At 36.8% G+C, this 11,659-nt stretch overlaps 1 protein-coding gene across 1 annotated transcript; it reads right to left on the bottom strand.

Moving 5' to 3' along the window:
- Positions 1–1,712: 1,712 nt before the first annotated feature.
- LOC129641567 (olfactory receptor 6C65-like) lies at positions 1,713–2,648 on the bottom strand. Its single transcript, XM_055566247.1, has one exon. It carries the CDS (start codon positions 2,646–2,648, stop codon positions 1,713–1,715), a length of 936 nt encoding a protein of 311 aa, XP_055422222.1.
- Between the last annotated feature and the right edge of the window lie 9,011 nt (positions 2,649–11,659).

Genomic DNA, 11,659 nt, shown 5'->3' with positions numbered 1-11,659 from the left:
GATTCCATTAGTCATATCTATGTCAACAAATGCAAAGCAGCATTTACATTTACATAGAATCTCTCAAGCAACAACTAAAAAAAATAAAAAGTTCAGAAAGCAAAGAGACAAGCAAAAATGTAATTCTGAAATAACTGGAAAATTCACACCTATGATGCAAACGTGATGGACAGGGAGGCCTGGCGTGCTGCAGACCACGTGGTTTCAAAGAGTTTGACACATTTTAGTGACTGAACAACAACAAAATGATGCCTAACAGCCCGGTATACATCCCATTTCTACCTGAAGCTATTGTCAAATTGAGTAAAACACTTTTTACAAGCAGATGTAGTAAATGTTTTGGTTGAGACAAGAAAATGTACAGGTCATATGGATGTTTTAAACATTTATACTCTCAGAAATTGTTAAATTTTTTTGCATATTTTTCATTAGGTGCAACCCTGTTTCTATAAACACTTCTTAGAAGAGCTCATTTTTAAATGGTGAGAAAATAAACTCAAGCATTGAGTTTCTAATGAATATTAAGGAAAAGTGCTCTGATGGAAATTATTACATTTGCTTATACATTCCTTGTACAAGAAGATAGAAAATAAATGGGAGAATGAATACTAAATGAAGTTTTTTTCTTACTAGTGTAAAGGAATAATAAAAGCTTAATAAGAGAAGATTTATTATGTCAAGGTTTCAATAGTGCAAATGTACTTAAATCCACAAACTCCAAAGTTCACAAAATTCTGAAATAATTTATACACACACACACACATATACATGTATATATATAAATACATAAGAATGTAATTATAAAACACTGAAAAACATTTCAAGATATCATTAATATATCGGAATTTTTAACCATTTATCATTTATTTATTATTATTATTATTATTTTTACTTTACAATATTGTATTGGTTTTGCCATACATCAACATGAATCTGGGTGAAACATATGTTTAAATTGTCTAAAAAGTCAAAGAGATGCTATCAGATTTTAGGCAGAAAAAGGCATGTCAGGATATTTCCGTTGGAGTATTTGATGAGCTCCAGACTAACCATTAGCAAATTAAAAGAAAATAATGGGCTATGGATCAATCACCCGTGTTGTTAGTTAAAGATGATTCATTTTGAGGTATTGGAGTCTTACAGAAATATCAACTCCATATTTGTAGTAACTTTGAAATTTAGTCCAAAAAGCATATTAAATACTAAAGTATGGACTTCACAATGAAGTTATAATGTCTGTGTCCCAAATAGAATAGATCAGCATACATAATGTAAAAAACATAGGAGATACAAAGATAAATAGAAACACACTAGATGGAGGAGACTTTATCCTCACAGAAACGTTGTTTTAATACTCTGTGCTGCTGTAATGGGAGAAATCATTTTTTAGAGTTGCTTGATGATAACTTGTATTTAGCTCTTGATTGATGCCCAAAGGGAAAGCTCTTCAGTGATTGTCAAGTCTAAATTTTGGAATTTTTATTCACTGTCATTCCAGTTTATGTGACATCAGATCACTCGTGCACAGAAAATTTTCAGGGCATGTAAATATAAAGAAGATTGTGAATCAATTGAGATCAAAATGGAATAGATGGAGACTAAAACCTGAAGGAGACAAAAGTTGAATATAGTAGTGGATGCAGAAATATAAGAATATAAATAATTGTGTTATAAGATTCCATTTAAAGTTCAGGTCATGCATTTCTTTACAATTAAAATTTACTTGAGAAGCATTTCTTGACCAAGTTCTTAAAGGACTGCTTTACCTGCTGGTTCCTTAAGGAGTAAATGAAAGGATTTAGCATTGGGGCAACAGAGGTATTAAGTACTGCTATACCCTTGGTTAAAGCCACTCCTTCTTTGGCTGAAGTTTTGACATACATGAAAATGCAACTTCCATAAGAAATGGAGACAACAATCATGTGTGAGGAACAAGTGGAAAATGCCTTTTTCCTTTGCTCAGCAGAGGGGATCCTCAAAATTGTTTTAAGGATGAATACATAGGAAAGAATCACTAATGTTAGGGTTACCATGAGTGTGAATACTGCCAGGAAAAATGCCATGAGCTCTAGGAAGGCTGTGTCTGTGCAGGAGATCAGCAGCATGGGGGAAGAGTCACAGGTGAAGTGGTCAATGATGTTGGAATCACAGAAATCCAATTGAAGTCCCATGATCACAGGTGGGAAGATAATGAGAAACCCAACCAGCCAAGAACTAATGACAAGCTGGTTGCAGATTCTGCTATTCATTATTGTTGTGTAATGCAATGGCTTACAGATAGCCACATAACGATCATAGGACATGACAGTCAAAAGGAAAAATTCCGTTGAACCAAGGAGTATGAAGAAAAACACTTGAGTCACGCAAGAATTATAGGAAATGGTCATATCCCTTGTTACAATGCTTACCAGAAATCTAGGAATACAAACTGTTGTGAATGAGATTTCTAGGAAGGAGAAATTCCTAAGGAAGAAATACATGGGTGTTTTGAGGTGTGAGTCTACCAGAGTAAGGGTGATAATTGTCATGTTTCCACTTATACTCAGTATGTATGTGCAAAATAGAAATAGAAAAATCAAAGCATTTAGCTCTGGATCATCTGTTAATCCCAGAAGAATGAACTCTTTCACAGAGGTGAGATTTTTCATTTCTTATTACTGACTTATTCCAAGTCTATAAATGCAAAAAGAAGCAAGATTTAGTGAGTACAGTTTTACAGATTTTACCTTTTTAAAAAAATCACTTCTGGTTTAAGAAATGTGTGCATGTGTGTGTGCTTTGTCATTCAGTCATGTCCCACTCTTTGTGACCCCATGGACTAATATAGACCACCAGGAGCCTCTGTCCATGGAGATTCTCCTGACAAGAATATTGGAGTCGGTTGCCATGCCCTCCTCCAGGGGATCTTCCCAACCCAGGGATTGCACCCAGGTCTCCTACATTGCAAGTGGATTCTTTACTCTCTGAACCCCAGGGAAGTCCAAGAATATGGAGTGGGTAGCCTATCCCTTCTCCTGGGGAACTTCCTGACCCAGAAAGTGAACTGGAGTCTCCTGCATTGCAGGTGGATCCTTACCAGCTGAGCTACCAGGGAAGCCCATATATATGTATATAAATAATGGAGAAGTAAATTAGACACCGAATTTTACTGAATTTTGAAAATATATCTAAGCCGTGAGAAGAAAACTTACATCTTCTAGATCACCAGCCTTTTCATATTGAGTGAGTCACTTGATAGGACTAATAATCATATTTGTATAAGAAAAATATACCTATCACATGTGTTTCAGTTTCTTTTCAGAGTTTGATCATATGTATAAAAATTTAGGTAGAACATTATAAAATATTCTAATCCTCAATCACCATTTTTCTGAAAATAAAATATTTTGAAATTTGTCTTTTTAGAGAGTTATTTTCCACATGATTAAATCTTTAATGTCATTCTTACCTACATAGAAAAATTAATAACTTAACAAAAGGATCAGAGACATAAAAATTAATATGCATATACTCCTAGATAAGCTGAGAAGTTAAAGTTTTTCTTTTGAGTTAAATAAAAATCTATTACTTTTTAGAAGGGATTCTTACAAGCAAAGTTAATTGATCTAAGTACAAATTCATTAGAAAATAAGAAAAATAAATGAGGTGCAATAAGAAAAATATACTTACAATGATATGATCCCATGTGGAAGCAATTTGACTGTTCAAACCCAAGTAATCTGTTGCTTTACTTTGAGTGTCAGTGTGGAATCTTTACTTATGGAGTATTTCAAAGACTTTCCAACTTGTTTCTGCCTTTGATTTTTCTATGCAAACATACTTATATAGCGTGTAGGTGGAATTTAGCAATATGATTCTGGCTGTGTAGTGTGAGATGGACATATTGAAGGATAAATCCAGTAGAAAATTTATTACTAAAATTGACAAGGTCCTAACAGAAAAGTGACTTAATCCCAGTTGCTGGTAGGTGTTATAGCCAGAAGACAAGCAAAGAGTTCAAGAGGTCCCTCAGGAAAGGGTTGGTGACACAGTGGCAGAGGCTCCGTGGCAGTCCCACGTAGTCAATTTATTTTGAGTCTGAAAGGCTGAGACTCAGATAGTATTGCAAGATTTTTTATTGAGTAACAGTGTCTCTGATACTAGCTTGTTATTTAGGAAGACAGTTAGAAGTGCTGGAGATGGGAGAGGGTAGCAACCCAATGAAACTTTGTCCTAAGTGTTTAAATGGTTGTGCAGTAGAACCAACCAGAGACCAAGCTTTCCTGAAATGTGGGTCAGACTCAAAGAACTAAAAGATAACAGAAAAAGGGAAAGGAAAAGAAGCAAGTTTGATTAGTGCAGTAGTTACTTTCATAAAACAGGCAAATAAAGGTGATAAAGTTATGTACTTTTCTGGTTAATAAAGTGAAGCTCATAGTTCCTAAGGAGAGAGCTCAAACTTTCTGAGTGAGAATCAAAAAATAGAAGCTCTGGAAAAGAGATGTAATGCATGGTGTATCAGTAGAAACTTGTGAGAAAAAAAATGCACTTGGAACTATTCCACATTTCACCATCTAAGGCCAGGCATTTAGTACCTCATTTCCCAAAATTTTCATAAAAGTAGCAGTGGCCTAACCTTAGATGCCAGGAAAATCTAGCAATATAATATCTTACTTGGCTCTCAGTAACCTTGGTGAAGAGTTGACTCATTGGAAAAGACTCTGATGATGGGAGGGATTGGGGGCAGCAAGAGAAGAGGACGACAGACGATGAGATGGCTGGATGGCATCACTGACTCGATGGACGCGAGTCTGAGTGAATTCCAGGAGTTGGTGATGGACAGGTAGGCCTGGCGTGCTGCAATTCATGGGGTAGCAAAAAGTCGGACACGACTGAGCGACTGAACTGAACTGAACCTTGGTGAAAGAAGGATGGTTTATAATTTTTGTTTTCACTTGTTTACCTTCCAGGGGTGAAGACTAGAATGTCTAACTACTGTTTCCAAAACAAACAGACTCGTTTTTACCTGTTTTGTTTTTTTAACTCCTCAAAATAGCCACAGGGGATTGTTGCAGTGAAACAGAATTCAAAACCCTCTGGAGAGAGATGGTGCTTATTAGTTCAACCTAAATTTAGTTGAATAATTTTAATTAGGTGTCTTTGGGAAGTAATTTTTAAAAAACATTAAATGTCAGAGGACAACTGCAAAAAGAAACAGCTAGGAAGTAGCAATCTTTGAAATTTTGGATTTTGTATTGTCAGTGTTGTTTTATTTTTGCTTGGTATAAATGTCTGCTGAGGTATTATATTTCAATTAATGTAAACTTGTGAAGAAGCAGCAAATAGCAAGAGGAAAGGGCAACCAGGAGACTCAATGCACTGTTCAAATGTTTTGTATAAAGTTATTCTAGATTCCTTTACATGGGTAATTAATGTATTGGTCTCATATGTTAATTTTTTTCAATTTTTTCTTAGATCAGTGTGAGTTCATGGATATTTATTTTATACCTTGAATTATAACCATTGCTAATTTATCTTGTTGCTAGATTTTTTCTCAGCTTTGGCCAGTGGGAGCCCTTTCAATGGGCTGCTGCTTTTTTGACCTACTGCTATTAAGGTGCTTAAAAAAAAAAAAAAAAGTCCTTCTTTATTTTCTGGAATTATAAGATGCTTCAGGATCATCATGTATATTCCTTACAACAGCCCCCAGTTATTTATTCAATGATGCCTGGATTCTTTAGGATTAAAGTGTTAGTTAATCAGTCCTGTCTGGCTCTCTGTGACCCTATGACTGTAGCTCACCAGGTTCCTCTGTCCATGGAATTCTCCAGGCAAGAATACTGGAGTGAGTTGCCATAGGAACCAGGATCTCAGCCCTGGGTGTGTTCATTGCTGTCATGTGCCATTGATTTCAGGTCCTCTAACAGGACAGAACCAGGAAAAACATATGAGACTGTGAACCTGTGTATCAATATGTATGTATAATCTTTATGCTACCTTCTGGATTTATACTAAACCAAAAATGAATCTATACTGTTATCTTCATTACCAGATACATTATACTAACTTCAGGTCGTCTTCTCTGTAAGCTCCCACTGCAAAAGTAAGATTCCTGGCACCCACTATCCATTTACTTAAATCTTCAATACTTGTCTACTTATATAACATTATCAAAATTACTGACCTATACAGTGATGGGTAAATCCTTTATTAACTAGATTGTAGAACTTATGTACCTTTTCTTTGTTTTTATTTTATTTTTATTTATTTATTTATTTTTAGTCTTACAAATTTCAATCATTTTGAAGCTACTTAGGTCAGCAACTTTCAACCCTACTCCCTTCAGTGTGATTATTGCAAACATTTAAGATACAGTTGTTTTGGGAGTCATATTATGCATTCCAGTCAGTGATCCCCCAACATCTTAAGTGATTTTTTTAAACATTTGTGAAAATTAAGGTTTACTACCCCCTCCCCTTTCTAAAAAACCTTTTTGGTTACACTGAGTCTTCATTTCTGCAGGAGGGCTTTCTCTAGTTGTGATGAGAGAGAATTACTCTCTTAGTTGTGTGCACAGGCTCCTCATTGCAGTAGCCTCTTTTGTGAAGGACAGGCTCTAGGGCGTGGGCTCAGTAGTTGTGATGCATGAGCTTAGTTGCTTCACGGCATGTGGATCCTTTTAGACCAGCATCAAATAGGTGTTCTCTACATTGGCAGTTGGATTGTTAAACACTGGACCACCAGGGAAGCCCAAGGTTTACTCTTTGGAATGTAATTTTCTATGAATTTTGACAAATGCATAGGACCACAAATTCATCATTACAATATTAAACAAAATAGTTTCTTTGCCTTAAAGTCCCCATTCATGTCACCTATGTAATCCTCTATTTCTCAACAATCCCTGACAGCCATTGATCTTTTAACATCATGTATTGTTTTGGTTTTTCTAGAATATCATATAACTGAAATCATACAGTATGTTGCCTTTTCAAACTGGTTTCATTCAATTAGAAATGTTGATTTATGGTTCATCCATGTCTTTTCACAGTTTGATAGCTATTACTTTCTTTCATTGAATATACAGATGAACCACTTTTTTTTTTTTCATCCATTTTCCTATGTAGGAGCATCTTGAATACTTCTAGTTTTTGGTGATTATAAATAAAGCTTCTAAGAACTATTTGAATTCAGTTTTTGTGTAGACTTCAGTTTTCAAATCAACTGGGTAAGTATCTGGAACTGCAAATGTGGGATTATGTGGAAGATCATACTTAGATTCTTTTATTCTTTTTGACACTTGGGTTTTAGGATATCAGTTCCCCCTGGGGACTGAACCTAGGCCATGGCAGTGAAAGCCCAAAATCTTAACCACTGGGCCACCAGGTAACTTAGAAACGCCCCATATCTTTATTTATTTATTTTTTAGTTTTAATTGGAAATAATTGCTTTACAATATTGTGTTGGTTTTTTTAAGAAACTGAGAAATGTCTCCTAAAGTGACTATATCATTTTGTGTTAGCATTCACAGTGAATGAAAATATCAGACTTCCTGTTACCTGCATTATCTCTAGCAATTGGTGTTGTTAATGTTTAACAGTTGAGTCATAATATGTGCATAAATATAGCTCATTATTGATATAGTTTGCAATTATCTAAGGACAGTGATGCCTAACATCTTTTCATTCTAATCCCTTAGATTCAAGGACTTAGATCTGATAGAGTGCCTGAAGAACTTGGACAGAGATTCCTAATATAGTGTAGAAGTCAGTGACCAAAACCATCTCAAAGGAAAAAAATGCAGAAGGAGAGTGGTTGTGTGAGGAGGCTTTGCAAATAGCTGAGAAAAAAAGAAAAATAAAAAGCAAGGGAGAAAAGAAAAGATATACCCAGCTGAATGCAGAGTTCCAGAGAAAAGCAAAGAAAGAAAAGAAGACCTCCGTAAATGAACAATGAAGAGAAGTAGAGGAAAATACAAGAATGAGGATGAATAGAGATCTCTTCAAGAAAATTCGAGAAATCAAGGGAATATTTCAAGCAAGGATGGACATGATAAAGGACTGAAATGTTAAGGACCTTACCAAAGCAGGAGAGATTAAGAAGAGGTGGCAAAAATACATGGAAGAAATACACAAAAAATGCCTTAATGATGTCTTAAAATAACCATGAAAGTGTGGTCACTCACCTAGAGCCAGACATCCTGGAGTGTGAAGTCAAGTGGGCCTTAGGAATTATTAGTATGAACTAATCTAGTAGAAGTGATGGAATTGCTGTTGAGCTATTACAAATCTTAAAATGATGGCACTGTTAAAGGGCTACACTCAATATGTCAGAAAATTTGGAAAACTCAGTAGTGGCCATAGGACTGGAAAAGGTCCTTTTTCATTCCAGTTCCAAAGAAGAGCAATGCCAAAGAACGCCAAGCTTCCATATAATTTCACTCATTACACATGCTAGCAAAGTTTTGCTCAAAATCCTTCAAGCTAGACTTCAGCAGTATGAAAAATGAGAACTTTCATATGTGCAAGCTGAATTTAGAAAAGATAGAGAAAGCAGATCAAATTGCCAATATCTGTTGGATGTTAGAAACAGAAGGGAATTCCATAAATATATGTACTTCTGCTTTATTGACTATGCTAAATCCTTTGACTCTGTGGATTACAACATACTGGGGAAAATTCTTAAAGACATGGGAATACCAGACTACCTTACTTATCTCCTGAGAAATCTATATGTGGTCAAGAAGCAATTGTTAGAATTGAACATGGAATAAGTGACTGGTTCAAAATTGAAAAATAGTATAACAAGGTTGTATTGTCCTCCTGTTTTTTTTAATTTGCATGAAGAGTAGTACATCATGTGAAATGTTGGGCTGGATGAATCATAACCTGGAATCAAGATTTCTTGGACAAATATCAACAACCTCAGATATGCAGATGATATCACTCTAGTGGCAGGAAGTGAACTAAAGAGCCTCTTGTTGAGGGTGAAACAGGAGAGTGAAAAAGCTAGCTTAAAACTTGATACAGCCACTATGGATATGATCAAGCAATCCCCCTCCTAGGCATATAACCTGAGAAAACCAAAATTGAAAAAGACACGTGTATCTGATTGGTCATTGCAACACTATTTACAATATCTAGAATATAGAAGCAATGTAGATGCCCACTGACAGATAAATGGATAAAGAAGTGGTGGTATATATAGACAATGGAATATTACTCAGCCATAAAAAGGAACACATTTGAGTCAGTTCTTTGAGTGGATGAACCTACCCTATTATACAGAGTGAAGTGAGTGAAAAAGAGAAAGATAAATATCATATTCTAACACATATATATAGAATCTAGAAAAATAGTACTGCAGAATTTACTTACAGGGCAACAATGGAGAAACAGACATAGAGAATAGACTTATGGACATGGGGAAGGGGGAGGAGAGGGTGAGATATATGGAAATAATAACATGGAAACTTACATTACTATATGTAAAATAGATAGCCAACCGAATTTGCTGTATGGCTCAGGAAACTCAAACAGGGGATCTGTATCAACCTAGAGGGGTGGGATGGGAAGGGAGATGGGAGGGAGGTTCAAAAGGGAGGAGATATATGTATACCTATGGGTGCTGTATATTGTCACCCTGTTTATTTAACTTATATGCTGAGTACATCATGAGAAACGCTGGACTGGAAGAGACACAAGCTGGAATCAAGATTGCCGGGAGAAATATCAGTCACCTCAGATATGCAGATGACACCACCCTTATGGCAGAAAGTGAAGAGGAACTCAAAAGCCTCTTGATGAAAGTGAAAGTGGTGAGTGAAAAAGTTGGCTTAAAGCTCAACATTCAGAACATGAAGATCATGGCATCCGGTCCCACCACTTCATGGGAAATAGATGGGGAAACAGTGGAAACAGTGTCAGATTTTATTTTTCTGAGCTCCAAAATCACTGCAGATGGTGACTGCAGCCATGAAATTAAAAGACGCTTACTCCTTGGAAGGAAAGTTATGACCAACCTAGATAGCATATTCAAAAGCAGAGACATTACTTTGCCAACAAATGTTCGTCTAGTCAAGGCTATGGTTTTTCCTGTGGTCATGTATGGATGTGAGAGTTGGACTGTGAAGAGCGCCTAAGAATTGCTGCTTTTGAACTGTGGTGTTGGAGAAGACTCTTGAGAGTCCCTTGGACTGAAAGGAGATCCAACCAGTACATTCTGAAGGAGATCAGCCCTGGGATTTCTTTGGAAGAAATGATGCTAAAGCTGAAACTCCAGTACTTTGGCCACCTCATACGAAGAGTTGACTCACTGGAAAAGACTGATGCTGGGAGGGATTGGGGGCAAGAGGAGTAAGGGATGACAGAGGATGAGATGGCTGGATGGCATCACTGACTCGATGGACATGAGTCTCAGTGAACTCCGGGAGTTGGTGATGGACAGGGAGGCCTGGCGTGCTGCGATTCATGGGGTCGCAAAGAGTCGGACACGACTGAGTGACTGATCTGATCTGATCTGATGGGTGCTTCATGTTGAGGCTTGACAGAAAACAGCAATATTGTGTAAAGCAATTATCCTTCAATAAAAAATAAATTAATTAAAAGAAAAAAATGAAAACACTCAACATTGAAGAAAATAAGATCATGGCATTTGGTCCCAAAATCTTCATGGTAAATACAGGGATAAAAAAAGGAAGCATTGTCAGATATTATTTTCTTGGGCTGCAAAATCACTGCAGATGGTTACTGCTGCCTGAAATTGAAAGACACTTACTCCTTGGAGGAAAAGCTATAACACACCTAAACAGTGTATTAAAAATCAAAGACATAACTTTGCACGCAAAGGTCTGTATTGTCAAAGCTATGATTTTTTTTTGTAGTCATGTATGGATTTGAGTGTTGGACCAGAAATAAGGCTGTTGTTGTTCAGTCACTCACTTGTTTGTGACTCTTTGGGACCCCCATGGACTGCAGCACGCCAGGCTTCCCTGTCCTTCATCATCACCCAGAGTTTGCTCTACTTGATGTCCATCAAGTCAGTGATGCCATCCAACAATCTCATTGTCTTGACCTCTTCTCCTCCTGCCCTCAACCTTTCCCAGCATCAGACTCTTTTCCAGTGATTCATCTCTTCACTTCGGGTGGTCAAAGTACTGAAGCTTCAGCTTCAGCATCAGTCCTTCCAATGAATATTCAGGGTTGATGTCTTTAGGATTGACTGATTTGATCGTCTTGCTGTCCAAGGGACTCTCAAGAGTCTTCTCCAATGCCACAATTCAAAGGCATCAATTCTTTGGTGTTGGGAAGCCCAGTACAAAATAGCCGGTTGGAGGAAGTCCTTGGGAAAATGGCGAAGGGCCAGAAATACCCCGGCTTGATGTACCCAAGCAGAAAAATGTCTCCTGCCTTTGGTTATGCCTGGCGCCAAGATTTAATAATAAATATTAAGGATGTTGCTTGAGAAAAAGGGTTATGGGATAAGCTCATGGGTCAGTTAGAGTGCACTGTCCTTGAAATATTTTTACTGATTAGGTGTTAACCCCGTACGTGCTCTGCTGGCTGTATACTCTAAGCTGTTTGTTCCTACTTCTATAAAAAGGCTTGACTACAGAAATAAACTTGTCAGTCCATGTAAGAGACTGTCCGAGTGTCCTTCTTTCAGGTTCGTTGCTTCCAAGTCC

This window comes from Bubalus kerabau, chromosome 1 (assembly GCF_029407905.1).
Source record: "Bubalus kerabau isolate K-KA32 ecotype Philippines breed swamp buffalo chromosome 1, PCC_UOA_SB_1v2, whole genome shotgun sequence".
NCBI lineage: Eukaryota > Metazoa > Chordata > Mammalia > Artiodactyla > Bovidae > Bubalus > Bubalus kerabau.
The sequence above is the reverse complement of the archived record's forward strand: the minus strand, read 5'-3'. Positions and strand labels throughout refer to the sequence as shown.